Raw genomic sequence first — 22,959 nt, 5'->3', positions numbered from 1 at the left:
CCATATGTGTGAGTGTGAGTGTGAACGGTTGTTTGTCTGTGCATGTTGCCCTGTGATGGACTGGTGACCTGTCCAGGGTGTACCCTGCCTTTCACCTGTAGGTAGATCCCTGCACTGCAGGACAAAGTGGTTACAGATGATGGAGGGATGGATGGATGGATGGTGTGAAGCATTTGGCCTGCAGTGGCTGCATTTGTTTTGGTCTGTCAGGTGTTTGCATCAGTGCCTGAAAGGCTGGAACATTAACACGATCAGTGTCTTAGTGTTTGTTTGGAACAAGATGTTCAAATGATGTGATTTATTTAGCTGTGTCACCCTGGAGATGATGTGTTTTCAACACTGTGCGCAATTTATAGTCTTTGTTGTTAGTAAACATTTGCTTATTGATTCTTGCCCACAATGTCTGGGCAGCACTGTAGCAAGGGGGAGCAGATGGATCATTGTTGCTAAGTACTGTTGCAGCACAATAACACTGCTCCATTGATAATCTAAGTACATGTTAACTGCTGTACATTGTCCTGCTTAGAACACTGTGTGAAATAATAAAAACAGAACCAATCCCTCTTTATATCCTGTGGTTAACTGACCATAAGTACTCTTGGATTTTACAGTGAAATATTTCAATGACAGCTACATTTGAAACTTTAATAAGAAAAAAAATCAGCTGTCAGAAACATAATTGGTAAATGTCAGGTCTTTGCAGTTACTCAAAATCACAGGAGGACTTCTCAGCTCACCATTTTTACACCTTCGGTGTGTGTGTGTGTGTGTGAGTCACTGTAGAGCTATAATAACTTACAAACGTAGACAGCTCTCATAGCTTTGTGATGAATGGCAACAATTACAACTGAACACTTAGCTATGCAAGTATTTTGGTACGACAGGAAAGACCGGTGCCACTCAGAGCTGCTGTTTAGTGTACATTCACACTGACAAGTATGGAAACATTCAGTGAACTTAAAGTATCAAAACTTTAAGCTCACTAAATGTGAAAAAAGCTCAGTATGAACTGACAGACATGTTTTCACCCCTGCCACACACAAGATATGTTATAGACTTCTACACAGACTGCTTGTTTTCACTGAACACTGCGTGTTTATTGGATGGATTTGGCAGTCTGTTACATTTGGGTGGCTCAAAATGTGGCAGCTAGTGTTAGCTCAGTGGATCAGATGGATGTTGATTATCATATTATTGTGTGCACAAATTGCTGTGTAAAATTCAAACACTGCACAGGTAAGTACACAGTTTACAATGTGAGTGTGTAAATATCTGGAGTTGTCGCTTTATGACACGTGTTATGAAGGCACGTGTCTTTATTAAGATTCATCTTACAGAAGCCTTGGGGTTGCACATGCAAACTCACTAAAGCAGGGAGTTCTGATGCTTAGTGTATATTAATAGATTCAGGGCCTCTCTGGAGACAACATACAATACCAGATCTTGTTTCAACTAGGCTACTGAGTGTGCTGTACTCACAGTATCACCAGCTGTCACTTCACAACAAACAAAACATATTTTATTCCAAAACAGAAACTGCCACTTGTATCAACACGACCACTGGCAAAGTTAAATATCACCTGATATCCCACGTTGACGGGAGCTGGTGAGAGATGTTAGCAGACATCCACACCCGTAGCACTGCATTACACATGCTGGCCTGCTGTCCTCATAATCTCCATGCCATCTGGTGGGGAACTTCACTGTCCCCCTGCACCCCTGGCTCATCAGTATTCCTCTCACACCAAGCCAGAGAGACCAGTGTGTATGTATGTATGTGTGTGTGACATTCCTCTGAAACATAAAAGAGTCACCAGTGAACCAGCAAGGATTATTACAGGGCCCACCTCCAACAAACCTGACTCATTTCAGGAATAATGAGAACACTTACTTCTTCATCTTCCTCACAGTCATCCACACTTATGTGCACTCCTGTTGTCTACAATTGTACCCAAGGATTGGGACTTACCTTTGTTAAGTGTGGGTTAAGTTCCACTGATATCGACAAAACCATGAATCCATCAGGTGTGTCTTCCCTGCTTGGTTAGCTCTGTTTTTTTTTTCCCAGCTGGAGAATCCAGTCAGGAAACACTGAGCCTGGGTCTATTTCAAAAGATGCTTCCAACAGTGTTTTCAGCTTTCAGTGTGAGATGTGATCAAACACTGATCCCTTCCTTTTCAAACCCACACGGCCTCTCATTAGTGCCACACGGGGAAGACATGTCTCTGACAGGATTCTGTTACAGAAGCCTTATATTCAACTGCACTGCTGAGTAGTTCAGAACAAACGTGTCATATGTTATTGTGTGTTTTCATACTGGCCATTATGTGAATTTACTCTTAATGTTACAATATCAATTAACTTCTAGTGTTACTGTGGGTGTCAAGCAACTGGCAGTTTTCCATTAGAAAAGATCAGTGGTTTTTGGAGCTGCAGGATGGACTGAAGCCACTGGGAGTGTATGGCAGCTTGTTGGTTAGAGCCTCTTTTAACATGCAATTATGTCTTGTTAAAAGGTCCAGAAAGTTTACTTACAGTTGTTTGGTATTTGGAGACGTTTACATCTGAAGGGATGCTTCCTGGATGCCTTCCCATGGGGGTTTAACTGAGCATGCCCACATAAAAAGACCCTGTGGCAGACCCAGAATTTGTATGGATTGTAAATTCCTTGTATTGTAATATCCTGCTTAACCTAAAACAGCGACCTGGCTTCAGATAGAATTGGATGGATGAATGGTATTAAAAAAAAGAGAACATCCAATCATAAATAATGTGCATTTGAATCCAAACTGTAGCCTCCAGGGCTGAATAATGATGCTAATGCAATTCCTTGACTGGCCACTAGAGCAATCCACATAGACCTCTGTGTTAAAATGACCAGCTTTACAGCAGAGAAGCTGGTTCAGAAATGCTACATTCATGAGGATGAAATATAAAACTTCAGAAGGATGCTTAGAGAATAGTGTCTATTATTAAAGCACTTATTTTATGTGAGAGTGTTAGTCTTCCTATGAAGACTACGAATGGTACGACATGTATGTATATAATAAAAATTTTCCTTCACCTCAAATACCTTTTATAAACATATCTGCATTCATAATGCTCTCTACTTATGTATCCAGGTTTCATCTTTCACGCCGCACTACCGCACACACACCTGCCTTTTGTAATCACCGCAGGCTGAATCCAGTATGCAAATCTGTAAACATCTGAAAATTCAGTGAAGAGTGTGGTGAATTCTGTCTAGCCAGCAGTCATTGTATGTATTTAGAATGCAAAATATTTTCTGTTTATGGTAATTTTATCTTTCCTTTGCAGACGCTTTGGTTCTAATTCCCCTCAGGGATCAATGAGATTCATTTTAATCTGCACAAAAAACTTTTATGTAGACTCAAGATAGTTTTATTCTACAGAGGCGTGATGAGGAAATCTCAGAAATACCCATTTGTAAGTCCTGCACACATACCTACCTACCTACATTTGCCAGCAGCCATTTCAAACCTGGAGTGAAGATATGTTATTTGACATAAATGAAGGATAAATACAGAATTGTTGCTGTGCTTCATTTCCATCCACAAACCTCATGGCTATTGTTAGAATTCAACACAGTAAAGTGGGTCTTCTTTTGTGTTTTTGGACGCAGTATAGGGGTTTTTCATGAGAAGTAACAAACCAAACGTGTAATTTTTGTGCTCTGGAAGAAAAATGAGGCTCTCTCCATCATTGACAGCGTCTTCACATACACAGAATAGTTCTATCAGCAAACCTTTAACCATTATCCTGCACTCATTTATTGTGTGTAACATGCACACACACACACACACACACACACACACCTAAAAAATGTAAATATCTGAAGCAACAACAATTAATCAGTGCGGCTGAGGGCCTGGTGCAAGATTTCATCCACACAGAAAAAAAATAAGCTATAGGTGCACGTTGCCATGGAGACATAGATGTATGTGTGAGATAAAAATTTGTCCCAATATTATCTCATGTTAGATTTGAACATGTGATAATAACAATGATTAAGATGAACACAGCCCTTAATTAACACTGTTATCTTAGTTTTTATTTTGTCACAATTGTATGTCAAATATATATACGTCTATAAGACATATATTATATGACATATATAATTTCATTTCTTTACAATAGAGAAACAACATAGAGATGACACACTATTTTGGTTTCTAAGTAGAAGCTCCTTTTAAATAGTGGCATTTTTTCAATACACTGTTTAAGTCAAGCTCCCACTCAAGTCACACTTTTGTTTTCCTTATTGAGTCACATTTATTCACAATGTGTGTTTGTTTGTCTCTTTGTAATTTGATGTCTTTTGTGTCAATATATATATATATATTTTTGCCTCAGCAGTTCAATCTGTTCGTGTTCCTTCAGAATTGATGGCCATCTGTTTTTGGTCCATGTGGCCACACAGATGGTTCCACCTGCTAACCATACTGAGCCACCAGCAAAGGTATACAGTTATTGGAAACAGTGTCTTTGAAGCTTTACAGAGTTAATCCAATCAGCTTGCAGAGGGCTTGGCATGAGCATTTCCAGTTCCTCTGCAGCTGGGTCCTTTGGTGGCCAAGAAGCAGTTTGCGTCTCCATACATGAGAGATGTCTGACCTTGGCACTGTCCCTGGGCTTCTCTTTGGCCTGCTGCCTTCAAACCTCTGGTGAGTGCGTGCTGAACTCTGCCTGAGTTTTCCACACTTTTTCCTTCAGACTCCAGCACAGGTTCTGCCTCAAGAGTGTTTGTGCCACTGTGGTGGATCTCACTGTGTGACCCAGACATTTTTGTGGGGATGGAAAGGCTTTTCTGTTTTAATTCCTGTGCAAGCTCCACTGTGATTTCCACAGAGCAGGGTGATTGCGTGGAGCTGAGGTTCTTCTCAGAACCCAGTGGAGCTGTGCTGGTGGCAGGAGGGCTAACACCAGCCACCAGCATGACTGTTTCACGAGGAGAGGGAGAGCTGCTAATGGGCACTCCCATCTTTCCACCCAGCACAGGGCGCCACTTGAGAAGCCCTGTTTGGTTCCGGTCACATGAGTTGGCGTGCCCTGCCTCGAGGTCGCATGCTTGAAGGGAAGGGATGATGGGCACAGAACGGGCACGCAGGGAAGGTGGCAGGAAGGTTGTTCTCTTATCTAGACGAGTGCAAGGGACCTCAGTCCATCCTTTTCTGGCAGTAAAGTGAGACAGTGATGTCCTGCAAAGAAGGGCACCGACCCTTCCACTGGCAGAATCACACCTTTAGGCAGAAGAAAGAATAGAAACGGCAGGGTGAGAATGAGAAACCAAGTCATTTACATTGTGACCTTTATGTCCTAGACACACATTTCCTAAGAGGGATAAAAGTGAGAGAGTAGTATAGAATATGGAGATACAGATGTCATCCTCTTGTGCTTTAACATTTCATTTCACAAAACAAACATCTAGCACCGACAACGACCATTATTATTTAGGTATTGTTCTTTCATAATCTTACTGTAATTATTTATAATCCGTGCCTGTGTTGTTGCTGCATGAATGTTAAACAGAGAAATCCTTTCTCTCATGACTGCCTTATCAGAGATTTAAGGCTTTAGCAGCAGAGCAGCTGGAATCCTGACCCTGACTGGTGTGAAACTGTAGAAACATTGTGTGTTGCCTCTATAGACTGCTTCACATGTGTTAATGTTTACTCAGTGCAGCGTCTCGCAGCGCATACTTCGTCTGACAGGCCTTTGGTGTAACATTTAGGGTTTACGTGTGGGTGTGAAAGTCTCAGTGAGTCCATTTGCATGATGATGCATCCTGGAAATGTTTCGCAGAAGAGTGAAATGTCACGAAGCAGACAACACTTGAAAAGCATGCCGTTAGGTAAGAAAATGACAGAGCAGAACAGGAAACTTATCTTGAGTCAAGTAAGGTAAGTTTGTAAATGTGCACAAGAGTTAATATTGAAGACTCAGTTCACATTTAGAATCACCCTGGCACAGCCAAGGGAGACAGCCAGTGTTACTGTCAACCTTCAGAGACTGTTTGTAGCATAACCAAGTTTAAATAATTGAATTACTTTCCCACTCCCCCCTTTGGTATTAGAAGGGCGAATGCAAGCTGGAGGTAAATCCAGCAGATCAAAACATCTCTAAAAATAACTCCCACTGCAAATTTGCTTTCAATTCTGTCCCTATCTGCGATCGGTAAATACACGGGTTGACTCTGGATAATGAAAATGACAATGCTCTGTAGGGATTTGTTGTCATAAAATGGAAAACACGGAAGGGTATTCTTGTGTTTGTTTGGAATTCTCACCTCTTTCCTAACACTTTCCACCAACGCCACACTCCGTGCCTCCATCTTTACTTCCCTGCACTCTCATCATCTCTGCCTCCTTTCCTCACTCTCCCCTCTCTCGTTCTCTCACTCTCCCTTCCACCTCCCATTTCTCATTTCCAGAGATGAGAGTGTGTATCCATGGCAACACGGGAGACTAGGGGGCAGGAGGAGGAGGAAGAGGAGAAGGAGGGGGCTGTAAGCTTGGTGTTATATGGTTTGTAAGGCAAGAAATATAGGTCATTTCAGCCTCCTGAAGGCCAGTGAAAGCCATATGTGAGTGATGGATCTATGAGGAGATTATCAGGGGTTAATGAGATCTAAATTGTTTAACTGTACCAATGCAGTCTTATCCCCAAGAAGATGAGAAGCCTTCTTATTGCTCTTCTCCTAAACACTTGAAAAAGCTGTGTTAGACTTAATTGCCAATAGCTTACAGATTTTGCCTTTGTGATTTTAAAAAGGAATTCTCATTAGTTTCTTTATTAGTTTGTTTGTTATTGTGTGTGTGTGTGTGTGTGTGTACTTTGTGTTAAGAGGGAAACTGCTCCTGGAGGATCGCTGCACAACCATTTGAAAGAACTACTGAGCTCCATGGAGCTTTGTTTAAAAATGTAAATTATGGAAATAGGTCACATAAAGAGTTTGGCAGCTTGCAGTGTATCTTACAAGTCACTGTAATGCTCAATCAGGCCAGCATGCTAATAGGAACATTGCTAGGCACTTTTAAGTCTGAGGAATGCACAGGGGACAGTGCTGCTTTAATGACAGACATTTCTGTTAACAGTGCCATCGCTCAAGTTGCACACACAGCATATTAGCCTGTTTCTCAGTCATATGCTAAACAGGACCGCCTTGCTCAGGGTTGCTGTGTCTGAAAATAAACCCCAAAAGGACTTAATAAAATGTTCAGTGTCTTAGTGTCTTAAAGCAGAAATTATTAAAGAAAGAAATGCAAGTAGAGCTGCTTGACATGCATAATCTCATTTAGAAAGCAAGCAGCTTGTGATAAATATTGTCCATTAGCTGTTATACAACATTCATTCTAAAAAGTCTTCAAGTGGAAGAAAAGTTGAAATAACGTGCAGCTATGTTCCGACATCTCTTCCCTCCTCAAGGACCACTGGACAAACGTTTCCTCTTTGATAACAAACACGACGAGCAGGATTTTACATTAGGCCACTTTATGTGATCACATGCCAGTGAAGATGATCAGACTGTACTTTTAAAATATGTTCTAAGCCCCCAGATAGCCAACTGGTGAGTCGTGGCTCTGCCAAAATTCCTCCTTGCTTTTAACGTCTTCTGAAACAGGGCCAGTAGCTCTGCTTCTTTTTTGACAACTGTCAAAATAGGCCAACTCGCTGTCCTTACTCGACATCAGGACGAAGGCGTGGGGAGAATTATAGGAGTGAAAATGCCTGAAATCAAACCTTTGCAACTTGAGGCCTTGTTCTAGAAGGCTGCGGTAACCCAATATGGCTCAATGATTGTATTGACATGTAAGCTGTGCTTGTTCATAACGCTGTGCAGCTTGAAACTCACCTGAACCTGTGCATCATTAGGGAAAGTCCTCCTGCTGTATTTTGACTCATAAAACAAGCAGATAAAAGACTTTTTCAGTAATGGCAGCAGCCCAGTGGCAAACGCACCCCTGTCTTCCACAGCACTGTGATACTATTGAGCAGTTGGGATCAAGTGTGTTCTCCAAATTAATTGTGACAGTCCCAGAAGAAGGAGGGCACTGCAGATCTCATTTATTTGCCTGAATCTGATTTCATAGGCTAGTTCATGGAATTGACCTGGGAGTATTTGAGTCATAAACTCATTTCTCCCCAAATGATCCCTCTGCCACTCCAACTTAACCTCACTTAGTCCCATGGTCTGTATCACTGAACCAGCTATTTGACCTCAGTGAGGTGGGAGGTGCAGAGAATTTCCTATTTGCAGATCAAACAAACACAAAAAGCCAGAAATAGTTTCACCTTCTAATGGACTCCATGTCTGTTGACTCATCCTCCTGCAAGTGTTTGTAGACATGGCCGGCCACTCGGGATCCGTCGATGAGATTTGTCGATATTTTCTGTTTCCCTCTGGAAATGGGTGGGGTCCTGAAGTAATTAGTTTCTCTCCTTTGTTGGGCAGGACTGAGCGAGAGGGAGCTACTCCTGCAAACAGCAGGTGAACAAATGAAGCGATTAAAACCAACTGCACACACACGCACACACAACATTTTACAAAATATTCATAAATTCAAGCTGCACTCACTAATGCATTTGTTGTATCCGATTTATCTCATCTTTTGTGTTTATTGATGTAAAATGGACTGAAATGGATTGACCTTTCTGTTTGAGGTTTGAGCAGAAAAAAATCTATTCCATATTCAATTGACTCTTCACATAAATTATCTTGGTACTTATGTCTGATCATGAGACTGCCGTATCAAAAAACAAATAAAAAATCACTTTATCAGTGAGCAATAAAATGTACATTAAATTAAAGTATTGGTCATGGAAGAGGGGAGAAAGAATTGCAGTAGTGTCAGCAGCATTGTTAGTGGAGAGCTCAATATCTTATTCATGATTACTGCCATGAGTGACTGATGGATGCCATACCACATTGTAAGTTTTCTACCTCAGCTCCTCCTCTTTGACTACCTAGTGGGTGATGGAAATGAGCAGCACGTACAGTCTGTGGAGACAGTGCTTCCTGTCACAGTGCACACAGTGGGCAGTAGGTGGTCTGCTTCAAAGCACACCCCTTGCCTGCTTTCAGCAGTAAAGCAACGACATCAAATGTGAATCAAAAGTTATGATGCTCATTGGTTGCAGGCTGAGGGATAATGTGAGAACAACATGTTCTTACAGCATGTGTGGTGATATAAAATGCAGGCTGACTTCATATTTGGTTTATTTGAATACATTTTAGGTTGTCTCAGACATCACCAATTACCACCTGCTGCTGTTTCTACTGTGACCCAAGCAGTTACTTGATTGTGCTAGTTAAACTGAACCAGAAAAATACTTGAGACATATTATTACTGTTGGCTGAATAACTTGTTTGTATCAAAGCAGTAAACACAAATCAGCGACAAACATTCTCCCAGCTTGATTTGACTCTTGAATAATTTGGCATTGCTAAAACTGCACAGTACAAAAATGGTTTGTTTGTGTGTGTGTTTGTGTTTAATATGATGGATTGTTTGATTCTTTTTTTGTTTTTTAAATAGTAATCAAAATGAAAAAAAACTTTGAGATTAGCTGAGCTCCCTTCTTTGAATTGCTAAACAGCCAAACAGATATGTGGTAATTAATTGATAGCCGACTGGAATATTGTGCAAAAAAATGTTCAGCTATTACATGATTTTCTGATGTCCGTGGCTATGGAACAATAGCATTGCTAATATTGGCTCTAGTCTTTTCTGACACAGACTTTTGTTGTGACTGATGTTGCAAAAAGTTGATATGAATAAAGCAGAATTATGTCAGTTTTCTTGGCTATTAGCACGCTGATTTTTTTAATTAGGATTAACTGGGAGCTGGAAAAATTTAAATATATTTTCAGACAGAGAAAAAAATACCAGGCTGGTGTAATTATTGGAGGTTTAAAAACAGAAAGGCAGCTGCTTATCTCTACAGTTCACCAAAAACTGTACAGCCTCCTGATGTTAAATGGGTATGCCTGGCTAGGAGGATAATCCAGCACTTTAACCAGTTCTTGTTCCAGTTTGTGCATTTACGAGAGAACCAAGAAAGACTGGAAGACATTTGATGGCAAGTGAGTTAAAAAAAGGAGTATGTCACATGTTCACAGTAAGCACCTTATTCCACAAAAACAGCAGGATGTACCCACAATATGCTCACAAAGTTCAGTTTCATACTTGTGCAAAAAAGGCCCAATCTGAGCATATTGATTAGCCTACTCAGTACAATTTCCTCATAATGCAATCATGACAGAAGAATCAGGGTGATTGATTAAATACCACAATAGCAGAAAAGAAAACAATCACTGACGTGTGGCAGTGTGAGGATGCTATTTCTGAAATAGTGTGTGAGAAGGCAGAACAGAGTGAGCTGAGCTGGTTTGTATTTGCAGAGTAAGAAAATGACTATGATTATAAAGAAGATCCAACACTTTATGTGTCTAAGCCAGACCTGTCAGTCTGGACATTAGCCTTTGATTTAGACTTTGGTCCAGATTAAATACATCTGAATGAACACTGCTGAATGGGCTGCCATGACATTTTGTACAGACACCCGTGGTCTCTGCAGGATGAATCCTACTGATGGCGGTGCGATCCCCTGACTCATCTTCTAGTGCGACCATTAGGCACATGACCTTTGTGGTTTTTTAATAAAATATCTTGGCTGCTGTGGGATGAAGTGACATTTGGTGCGCATGTCACCTTAAAGATGAAGTAGATGAGCAATGAGGGAAAAATCTCTTATTTGTGAAATAGTACCTAATTCCTGATAACTGTCTGTTCATTAGCATTGGATGCACTTATTAGTTAGCATGCTAATACACTAAAGACGGTGAACCGGTGCACTGTCTCTCAAACTGCTTCCTACCAGTTTATACTCACAAATATGGCAACCTTTGAGATTACTTCGAGTGTTAAACACACTCAGTGGTCACCATGCAACAGTCGGTTTTGTTGGTTGAATAGATTTTCAACCTTACTATGTATGTGATGTAGAAGAAACAGTCTGCATGCAAACAGCTCACTCGACTGAATGATAAAGCCCACGACACACAGGTAATGATTTGCAGCAATATTGATGGGTTGTATTGACATGTTTTTATGAAGCATTCCTCCTGCAAGCTCACACTGTGGTCCAGTTTTTTCAGGTCAATAGCTGAAAGCATCTCAACATCATCCATCACAGTCTAGCTCTCCCTTGCCTCACTCTGGGAACAAACAGATGATTGACTGTCATCTGCCCTTCATGTGGCACCTGCATGACTCTGTGGAGAATAAAAAAGCCAGAAGGAGTTGGCACTGTCCTCGCAGCCACATATGACAACCCTTTTGGAAAGAAAACTTTCCTCTGTGACACAGCACTGGTCCATTAAAACAGAGAACAAGTGCTGCCACAGTGGGGTTTCGCTATAGTTGTCATCATTGTCAACCAGACATCTGAAAACTCCCTCTGTCTGCTTTCACACAAACTCTGAATCCATCCTCCCAAACACAGCTTTCTTTAACTGTACATTCTGTATCACAACAATCGACTGTTGTAATGCAGATTCTACATAATGAGCCTTTAAATAGATGTTTTGTACAGCCTGTTCTCTGTTGTTATGTCATTATAGTACAACTACAAGAGCCTCCTATGATTCCCATTAGATCAAGAGAAAAGGTAGACATTTTCTAGCAGAAAACATTTTTAGTCATTTTCTTGTTCATCAAAGTAAAGAAATCAGCTGTGTTCATGTACTTGTACTGCTGTGCTGTTTAGTATGGCAGAAAAGGGTAAAGCATGACCCAGTACACTGTATGTCAGACACTGTATGGTTCTATAAAGATGGATGGAACCTTGTGTGTATGTGTCTGAAGCTCTGTCATCAGTATCTGTTGTAAACACTGGTTCACTATCGAGGCTTACGTTGACACTTATTGGAGGAGAATCCTCTTTAATTGTGTCTGTGCTTTCCCTAATTGTAAAGTCATAATGGCTGCCATGACAAAGGTCTATCTGTGTAATAGGCGCTAAGGGAACTAAACTTATTTTGAAAGGAGTTCTTGCATGTTGTGTGGCTGAACGTCATTAGCTGTCAAAGTGCGCCTGCACCCATATCATCAAAGCAAATGAAGCTTTTCTGTAAACATCCCAGATAGGGCCATTGTAGCATGCTCTATAGCCGCATCACTGTGTTCTTCTGAGGATTTGAAATGGCAGCTTTTGATACTGACGGCTGTGATCACAAAGCATGGCAGCTTCTGAGATCCCTTGTAGCAAAACATTGTTAATTTTGTTGAATCTTCTGTCATTTGAAGGATGGCATGAAAGGAATCTGGTTCAGTCAGTGTTTAACTCCGCACATTAAAATTCACTGGGAACATATTTAATCAATTTGCCATTTGTAAATAAAAACAAATACATTCAAAACTATTTTGACAGCCCTAAATTTTTCATTTATCCAACTAGCTATAGTAATAAGCCTCTAATGAAATGCCAGGCAGGTATGAGGCTTATGGGGGGCTGGCTATTTACATTTACAGTCATCATAAAGCATTTAAAACGTTTATTATTTGGAGGCCTATATGTTGCAGAATTATATAATACATACAGCATTTCTCACTGGCATATTATATTGAGTGACATGAAGCAGGGCACGTGTTATATTCACCTGAAGCGCTTCCCTTTAGACAGTGCTTTGCTAAGAATAGGTGGGGCTGCTGTTGACGTGCCTGGTGCCATGTTGCCGCTTTTAATAGATGATCCATGAGTACTGCAGCTCTGTAATAGAAAAGAACAGTTGACAAAACATGGCAATAATGGCTTCATACGGTCACATTATTATTTTCTCTATGCAGCCCAAAAGACACAGACATTTGGTTAGTGGGTTAATCTGTTGTAATGATCAAAATCAAAAACAAGATGTTCAAGTGTAAGCGGCTATGTAAGTCAACACAGGAAATAAGCCCTGGGTATAATACATAATGCTGATAATTCTGTATGCTTAGCAGCAATCCCCAGTCAGGTTGGGGATGTTCTATTGCTGATGTATCCTCCCTTTAGTGAAGGCAGAGAGTCTTTAATTACATTTTACATTTTAAACTGCAGATTAGGAGGGGACACTTTGTGAACAAACTCCACGCTGGCCCTCACAGCACTCCTGTTTCACTCAAGAATTAATCCCACACAAGATTACATTAATGGTTTCCTGAATAATTCTCTTCCCCCTCAGTCCTTTCCCTTTATTCTTATCAAATATAACACCATTATCTTACAAGAGGCCCCAGCCTCAGCTCTGGCACTGCGACCATGAATGCCCCAAGAACCCCCCTTCTGTGTGTGGAGCATTAAGACATGAGATAATTCTGCTATTTCAGTTACAGTGCCTCCTGTGCAGCCCTTTCTCTCTGTCTGATTGCACATCATTAAAGCGGTTGCATGTGACTTAGAGCTGGTTCAGGGTTCTCATGGCTGATAAGCTCTTTTTTTCCTTCCTTACACCCCTGACTCCCAGAGGGGGCTGTTACTGCTGTTGTGCAAGAAAATTGTATCATTTGGGCCACCCTCTCATATACCCCGCGGGTGAAAAAACGCCTCACTTTCTGAGGCAATTGGCACTGCAAACTTTCCTGGAGGATGATATCTATGTCAGGGGATGAAATAAATAGCTTGTGGCAGACAATGGTGGACCTGCATGGCGTAACCCATTTCACTTCCCTCCTATCTCACTTTTGCCTTGTTTTATGCCACTTGTTGTGAAAGCCTTGGATAAACACAGCGCAATGTGGATTTATTTCAAGGGGAGACAAAGAGAAAATACAGGAGGTTGAAAAAAACCCATCAATATGTTGACTATCACCTACATAATAAGGAGCAAGGCAAACCTATGCATTCAGAGCAGCCATAATCCTCCTCGGATTACTTTCAAATCACAGGTCCTGAACTGTGCAAGATAGGATATTTGACCATTTTTTAACAAGGACAATCCTTGGGCCAGTGGCACAAAACACACAGCCACATGTAGCTTACTGCTAAAAACTGAGCAAATCTCCAGGCTAAGATATGACTACTGCTGACAACAAACAGAATTTCAACTCCACCTGGTATCAAAATGTTAATCAGTTCTTTTTAAATTATGCACTGACATGCATACAAGCACAGAGTTTGCAAATGTTGTTATTAAAATTCAAGCCATGCCAGCCTGTCCTTTGACTAATCACAGTGATACCTAAAGAAGCTTTCATATCACCCATTCAGTTGACACAACACCGCTGCTAAACAAGCAGCTAATATCACCAGCAGCCTGGTTAATTCTCTTCTGTGCTCGAAGCTTTCATTCACACGTGTCAACATTTTTCTTTCTCTGGAAATTCTCTGCACTGATTACCAGTTAATTTCAAACATTTCTTCAGTTCACTGGTTTGAATTTGACCAAAAAGAAAATCCACAAAAATAAACTTTTCTCTACTGTTCTGATAATCAAGAAGAAATAAAACGGAGAAGCTTGCTGTATATAAAGGAGAAGTCTGCAATGGACCAAGTGTGCCATGGCCATAGATCCGTCGGTTACAACTAAAAACTACATTTTTGTGTGTAAACCCAAAGTTAGTTGTCGAAATCAAGCTTAGAGTTTTCAGAAAGTATTTTAGGGATATACTTCTCTGGCCTTTGGTGCACAAGGCTGTGTTATAGGGACTTTACTATTCTCTTGCCCCATAAAGTATTCATACAGTATGTCCACTTTTGGCTCAGGCTAGACTAGTTAGTTAGCACCTGCCTTCAGCTGATGGGTATAAGTTTTTGTGTCTTGTCCTCCCCATCTGTGTGCCCCTATTCCTTCATGTTAGTGCATGTCTCTTTCAGTGAAGAGTGTCTCATGGGTGCATTTTTTTTCTATTTTCTTTTTTTTACAGAGGTGTTGATTTAAATCCCAGAAGAGACAGCAGTTGTTTAACTGTGTAATTTCCATTTTTCTTTTCATTTTTCTCTCCTTTAAAAATATTTATGAAAGGGGTCATGTAGCGACATCACTCTCAAGTGTGCATTTATAGTGAAGTGGATGTGCAATTCATGGCTCTCCACACTGAGATTTACAGATGGAGGGAACATATGATGATTCCCGATGTGTAAATACATATAGGTATTTGGAATCACAGATGGAACATAAAGGGGGAAATATTTGAAAATGCTGCAGGTGCCGCAGCAGGTGCACAGCAGGGATGGATATGATATTCCAAGGCTGTGAAGTACATCCAGTATAAATGCAGCACAGGTGCCCAGGTGTCTGTTTTAAAAAAAGAGTTTAGCAACCTTTTCTTTGTCTCAGACTTGGGGCGTCGCTCCAGACATCACTACCATCATATCAGTGCACCGTGAGGGGAAAAGCGTCTTGGTCTGTAACACCTGAGTTCAAGGTATTTTTGAGGAGGTTAAAGACAATGGAGAGGTGCATGAGTTTATCATAGAGCTGGTATGACAGACAATAACCAAAATGGACTTTATCCTCCCCTCTGCACCTGCCTCGACAGAGCCAGCCTTTTGTTTCCAGCTCACTGCACTCATCCTCCACCCTCTGCCTCAAACACACACACACACGCACAAAATCATTGTGCTCTGATGCTGAGTTCTTGCAGCACACACCAAATGTTTTGAGAACACTCTGCTCTGTTCTTCCTTGTAGACTATTTTCATTTTGTCAGTGCAACTTTAAAGAAAACAGAACTTGTAGGCCTGCACCACCCACAACACATGTCCTCTCTCTTGATGGTTGCAAGCTGAGGGAGTGGGAGGAGAGAAGCAGTGGTCTGGGGTCGCCATGTCAAATCTGTGGAAAAATGGGTTTCACTTGTTAATCTTTCCTTAGTCTGTTCAGCTCATGCCTCCTCCTGGGTGCTTATAGCTGGTGATCTCTCACATCCCACCTTAAGCTTCCTTCACACTCTTCTATTATAGCTTGTGTTTCTATGTTGTTTTTGTGTTATTACTGTGTTTTTTTTCGTCTTCTTCCTGGCCTCCTTCAGTACTAAAAGCATTTTGTGGCTTCATTGCTTGCTGAGGTTGCTGGTTGTCACCACAACCTCACAGTCCTGCTGTTAATATCATAGCCTGTGATTATGCTCTGGACGTACACTGGTTTCTGATATGCTGAGAGGAACTGGAAGGATGCTTATTTGAGTATTTTAAACACAGCTACTTCACAAAATGTACATCAAATGTTGTACCACTTCTTCACTGTCAACCGCTCAGAGGCATAATTTTAAATGACACCCTCAAAAAGCTTTCAGATTGTGCCAAGTGCAGTTCCGTGGGTGGGGCTGGCTTTAGGGGTGTTTGTTTCAGCGGGTGACACTCAACACTGTTGCATTATTAAAGAGTCTCAGTGCAGGCTAAACACAGAAATGACAGAACAAGGCTGAGTCTAAATGAGGAATTTCCAACAACAAATTCAAGCGTGTATAAAAAAGCTGGTTGATTATTAAACAGGTGTGCATGCCTAGGAGATACATTTATGTGTCATTGTGTTTGTAATCACTCTGCTTAGTTACCTTTGTTTTTAGAGTCTGCATTCTAGGAGATGTAAAATGTTTATTTTCTGTTTGAACTGCTATAAATCTTACCCCACTTGCAGGTGAAGGCAGAGGTTGCAATGGAAATATAGGTAGGATTAGTAGTAACTTTCTCAATGATACAAGAAAACTGAACATTGAATGAATTCAAAATAGAATAACATTTTACTATCTTTTACTATATTATTTTACTATAACAGAACAAATAAGGTGAATTCAGGGAACTGTTAATGCATTACTATTATTATTATTATTATTATTATTAACAGCTGCACTCACACACTTGATGAGACCTTTACAAGTGTGCATTAGGGTGCATTACTGTTCTGTAGGGGATGTATCAGTGCCCTTTAACCCTCTGCCTGCTTCACTTTGAATGTCAGGACTTTGCTTTTATGCTCACTCCCTACCGTTTGTTCTTTATGTTAAAATACAATTCTGAGAGAAAGAATATAAAAAAATGTAAATAAAGTGTCTATTGACTGTGTTACTGCAATATGTTACACATACACTTCCTGCCACTTATGGCATCAGACAGGAGTGTCCCCACAGCAAACTGTTTGCTCAATTACATAACATAGTTTTTTGTTTTTTCATTGTTGCTGTGCTTGCATGCTGAATTCACTATCCCTGACATGCTGCGGATTATAAATTCCAATCTGCAGTTTGTCATAAGAATCTGTCAGTGTGAACATGACAGGCAGATTTTTCATGCGTGATGTATTTATTTCAAACCCTAATTCCCCACTGCCTCCCAGCCTGTGTCATATATGAGTGCGAACAAAAGGCTCCAGCCAGTAAAGAGATTATTAAGACACACATCATACATCATCCTGTCAGGCGCTCTGAAGTCTGTACAGTATATATACAAAGATGAAAATGGTATGATTAAGATATGACTGGAAATAAATCAATAATAGGTGAGGGCTTACCTTTTGAAGCTGAAGGCTGTAGTGGAGCCTGGGAGTAGATTTGGACATGAGGCCTGAGGCACTGACACTGCAGTCTCTCAGGCTGCGGCTGTCGGAGAAATGAGCCTGGAGTTTTTCTCTGTGTCTCCTGTGGAGGAGAGCAGATAGGAAGGACTGCAATGTTACAACTAAAATAAAGACATAATCCACAGCAATACATGATTTCTCAACAATTAATAAATATAAAAGGCAGAATAGGTCTACGGAATAAACTGAACTGGAGGAGGATGTTCAAGATTTGTCTCTCTAATGAAACACATCTGTTTTTGTCTTTACATCTGTCACTGATTGTTTCAGTCACATCTTCACACCTAACATCAAGCTATTAATTCACCTGTCATCAACACAAACATCACACATAGTGGTTAACAACCCGTCAGATGTGCTGCCCATATACTGTCACATTTGTCTCTTCAGTGATGGCTTCCTCTTTACATTGTGATGTTGAACAAATCTACATTTGTGTTGCTTGGTATTAAAAAAAGGCTGTGACAGTCAAATAGTTTGGAAACAAGAAGATCTGACAATATTTGTCAAACGCTGTACACGTCTGAGCGCTTTGAAAGGTCAAAGTGACAACACGAACACCAGTCAATATGTAGCTGAAGGTATGATGATAAAATTCAATGATGTCTTGCGTAAAATTTTATCAAGGCGATGCAGCGTGAAGAAAGAACGATTTTCTTCAACTATACCTCCAGGATGTTTATTCCCACAGAACAGAATTCTGTTTTATGATTACGGTATGTCAGCATATGTGTAATCTGAGAGGGTGAAGTTATTTGCACTACTGGTTAAGTGTTAATTCATCCATCTGGTGATGTCAGCAGATTTTTCAGTTTTCCTACTGCTTTTTTTCACCCACTCAATAAAAGTGCTTAATCTTTTCCCTCATTCATTAAAAAAACTGTTATGTACAAACAAAAAGTAAAGGAAATGTTATGCTTTAGATATGCTAAATAAAATAATGGTAGTGCTCTCTCGTTTTGGATTAAACTTTGACTGGATTAAAAATTAATTGATGCTTAAGACTTCTGGATTAAATGTTAATTCACTATTACATGTTCATTTTTAAATTCTAGGTTGCTAAACTCTCCCTGCAACCAGGGTCTATTAAATGTCTCAGTTATCCAGGTCATGGCAGAGCAGAACACTGTGAGGCAACTAAAAGTCTGGAAGTCATTTCACCTTCTATTCAAGACCCTAGTGAGACGCTGTTTATGTTTGTACCTCCACCTGCTGACAGTGTTGTCTCAATTAAAGCTCCTATTTAGCAGAATTGCTACAATAAGTCTCCAACAGTCTAAGTGAGGAAACCTCAGGAAACATTTTCAAAACCAAAAAAGAAGTCCAGCCACCTTCTGTTCCAGCACATACTGTAGGTTTGAAAATATGTAGCTGCTCAAAAAGTTATTTACTTTTACTTTTACTCATCGCTCTCTGCTTTATGCTTGCTCAATTATTAAATAGGCTCATACATTATAATGTGTAATATAATACAGTATATATATATTGCTTAATCAAGTCCTTTTCAGAATCAAATCCATGATAATCAGCGAGTTTTTTTTAGCATCAGCACGGTTGTATAGTCCCACTTTAGCATCGTGCCCTATTACTAACATGTATAACCACACACAATTAACCAGGCTTTGATTTATGTTTCTACGTGTCTTTAAAAATGAAGAAGGAGCTCTTTTATCTCTCCTCTGTATAGTCTTCAAAAAATGAGGAACAAAACTTTACTAATGGTTAATCTTTTTTAATGATACAAATGAAATTTTAAGTTTTACGGAAAAAGAAAATAAACTTAGCACAAGAAGCTATTTGTCTGAGAAACACTGTCAAACAACATTTAGGGAGGAGAGATTCAGTTTAATGAGAGTTGTGGGGTTGGAATAATTTTCAGTACAATAATTCTGCCGGTGAGCAGGAGTCTTTCGTCACGCTGACCAATAAGGGCGGCACCACTAAGAGCACATTTTTGTTTATCAAGACCAATCCAATCAACACAAACTCCATTAACTTTCCTCTTTTCTTTTCTTTGTCTGCATTTTCTTTATTTGTAGCTGTAATTGTAATTTGTAATTTGTAGCATTAATGGACTTTGTCTGTTCCCTCTTATCCAGTCACACACATTCACTCAGGGTGTAATGTTTTTAAACTTATCCGAGCTCTTGCTGAATCTGCATGTTTAGTTTTGTGTGAAACATTCTGTGACACACCTGCTTGCTAAAACCACTTTACAAATAGATCTTACAGGGGTTTCTGTCCCAAATGCATCCTGCACAGTTTAGATCTGATGCCCTGTTAAAACATCCTCCAGCTGACTCATACTTAGAGTTTCATTGGGCTCCATGCCATGTTAGTAAAGTGCTCTTTCTGCACAGCCGGGGGCCATACTCTACTAATGTGTTTCGGGCTGGCATCACTCACTTGTTGCGGCGGTAGAGAGCCATACATGCCACTCCAAGAAGACAGATCCCTGAGGCAATACTGAAGATGGACAGCACCTGCCTCTGGTAGGTGTCACCACTCTCTGCAAAGGAAGGGAACACAGTTCAAGGCAGTGAATATCTCCTGTGACACATTGGATATGGGGAGTGATTGTCTCATGAATTAACATACCAAACACACATAAATGGTGGGCTGACACACACACAGAGACATCCAGCCACAATCTGCATTAGCATGAAGCGGCTGATGCTGCTGTCAGTAAATGTCAGTGTTTGAGCATGGGATAGGGACATGGCAGACACAGGCAGGGCTCAGTGACATGTGCTAACTGAAGTGTGATAATCATTCCGTTCAGACAAACCCAGCAGGCAACACCGATGGACTGTCTGCACAGCAGGGGCCCCACTGTGTGTGTGTGTGTGAGTATTTAAGTTCTGTATGTGTGTCAGCATTCAGAGACTGATGGCGACAGGGAATTAGCAGCAAATGAATGCTCCCAGAGCTTCTTGTCAGACCCCTGCACGTCAGCAGCAGAGGCTTAAGGTCACCAAACAGCTGGGACAAGTAGCAGTTGATCCCGGCAGATATCTGTCTCGTTGAGCAGCTGGATTTTGGTGCTGTGCTACTTACCATAGCACATAGTTGCAGGGGTCGCTGGCGGTGAATTCACTGGCTTAAAAAATCTGATCAAAAACAAGCACAATCTGTACCCTGCAGCATTACGGTTATTTGGAGGGACCCCACTCCCATTCATGACCTTAAACACAACCTCCTGTGACATTACTCGATCACTCCAAAACAATAAATCCCCCCATGCGTATAATCTCAGTACCTTGACAACTGCAGGAAAAGTGCAGAAAGCATTGCTGCAACCTGTTCATGACCTTTGAGGGCCTGTCTGTGGCTTTTGATGCTGTCAACAGAGAACTGTCCTGAGAGGTCTTCTTTATCTGTGCTTGTCTGCACAGGTTTATCAACTTCCTCCAACTCCAGGTTTAAGGACACAGAGCATCCGCTGTTCAAAAAAGTTAAACTAAGCAACAACATGTTTTGCACCATTTTTTCTCCCCTGCATTACATCAGCGCTGCGTCAACACAGCTGAGAGATAGTGTGGAGTTTAAACTGGAGGGAAACCTTTTCAATAATAGAACACTTCAGGGAAAAGACAAAGATAACATCTGAGCACATCCTGAAGTGACAATATGTGGATATATATATATAAATATAATATAATATATGTATATAATATATACACACATCAGAGGTTCAAACTGCCCACTCAGCTTCTGTAAAGGGAGGCAGGATGGGTGAGAATTAAAATAGAGCCAAAGACAAGCTGCAGGAGATGTGACACGCTGTGGTTTGTTTAAATATCGGAAAGTAGCACATGGTTCTATGGATCAAAAATGTCTGAGCGTCTGATTACACTTAGAGCATTATACTATTAAAATGTTAGTTTAGTTGTTATTACTAGTTTTATACTTATGTCACAGCTGTCAACAAATACTCGATTTACAGATTCATCCTGCAGTTATTTTCAGGAGCACGCCTTCAAGCTGCACTTTTAAAAGTTTTTTCTTTTGTTTATAAGTAATGTGTCACTTGAAAATGTGTTCCCCTCTAAACCCTCCGGCCTTTCCATCAGTGGAATGACTTCTTCATGGTTGCATACTTGAACAATATGGAAAAAAATCTTTCCTTGCTGCTGCATCGTCAGAGCTCATGTAGAGCCCCACCTGAGACCAGCCTCTGCCTTTTTGTGATGGATGAAATAGGCTTTCCCAGAATCTGAACATAAACAGCTGTCTACAAAGCTCTGCTGAATGCCTGTAAGGTAAAACCAACATGCAGTCTGTACATAAAGCCATTACTGGCCTTTTATGATCGATGCCTATGAGGCATTTTTGAAATTAGATGCGAGCACATGTTAGGAAACACAAAGTAAACAGACTCAGCCATACCGGCTGAGCCATGTTATATTAACACAGGGACATGACAGTGATGCCATAGCAACCGCTTGAAATTTTACTAAAGTAAAATTCTATAGTGGATCATTCTACAGTACAATAAAATAGGGTGCTCAGCCTAAAATACATCAGAGTAAACCAGTGCGGCACACACAGCTGTAGGGTTAAATAATGCAGGAAAATCAAAAGACAGGATCATATTTAGAGCACTCAATCCCACTTCAAACAAAGCTTTGCTGTATTCTGACAGGCTGTCTCAGACTGTCACATGTTGGTCTTATATAACAACTATCAAAAGATTGATTGATAAAGCAAAAGAGGAAGTCATAAAGGAACGCAATGAATAGGCAAGTAAAGAGTGCTTTCTTCAAAGCAAAAACAAAACGAAAGAAAAAACAACAACTTTCCGGACCTCTATTTGTCATCTGTCAAGCTATCAATCGATCAATCCTGTTCTCATTTTCTCTAATGCATCCGCCCACCTGCAGTAGCATTCTGAACTAATTTAGTCCCCAGATTAAAACCACTGAGCTGAGAAATGCTGTGTGCAGGACAGCTAGCTTCTCTTCCACAGTGTCTTCTCTCTCCTTCCATTTCCTGGAGCAAGTGTGTGACGTGACAGCAGTGTATGAAGCCATGCTAATGGAAAATGGTTTTTATGTATGCACAAAAGCAGGCGGAGAGCGAGGAAAAGATGGCAAAAGAGAAAATGAAAAATCAGAATGTGTGTGTGTGTGTGTGGTAAGGGTGTGTATGCCATCTGGACAAAGAACAGTGTCATTGTTAAAGGAAGAGGACTAGATAATTTGTGTTTTAAAGACAGTACTGTAATAGTGTATCAATGGAACCAAAGTGATCTCTCTATCAAAGAGTGATTGATAAGTTTGCGGCCTAAGCCAGAAGATGATGCTACACAGTTCTAGCCATGTGCATATGTGGCTCAACTCTGAGGGATTCTGATGAAAACTTGAGTTCAGTTGAGGTCTTT

The 22,959-nt window shown here is 40.6% G+C and overlaps 1 protein-coding gene across 1 annotated transcript in view; it reads right to left on the bottom strand.

Annotated features, from left to right (window-relative positions):
* Window positions 1-4,356: 4,356 nt before the first annotated feature.
* nrg3b (neuregulin 3b) overlaps window positions 4,357-22,959 on the bottom strand; it is a 152,465-nt gene continuing 133,862 nt past the window's right edge. Inside the window, exons 5-9 of the mRNA XM_028431585.1 lie at window positions 19,983-20,085; window positions 17,511-17,637; window positions 12,684-12,793; window positions 8,315-8,497; window positions 4,357-5,262 (exon numbers count right to left, since the gene is read on the bottom strand). Of these exons, the coding sequence (XP_028287386.1) occupies window positions 4,533-5,262; window positions 8,315-8,497; window positions 12,684-12,793; window positions 17,511-17,637; window positions 19,983-20,085 (1,253 nt within the window). The 3' untranslated portion in view covers window positions 4,357-4,532. The remainder of the gene's footprint in view (window positions 5,263-8,314; window positions 8,498-12,683; window positions 12,794-17,510; window positions 17,638-19,982; window positions 20,086-22,959) is intronic.

This window comes from Parambassis ranga, chromosome 19 (genome assembly GCF_900634625.1).
Source record: "Parambassis ranga chromosome 19, fParRan2.1, whole genome shotgun sequence".
Classification (NCBI taxonomy): domain Eukaryota; kingdom Metazoa; phylum Chordata; class Actinopteri; family Ambassidae; genus Parambassis; species Parambassis ranga.
The sequence above is the reverse complement of the archived record's forward strand: the minus strand, read 5'-3'. Positions and strand labels throughout refer to the sequence as shown.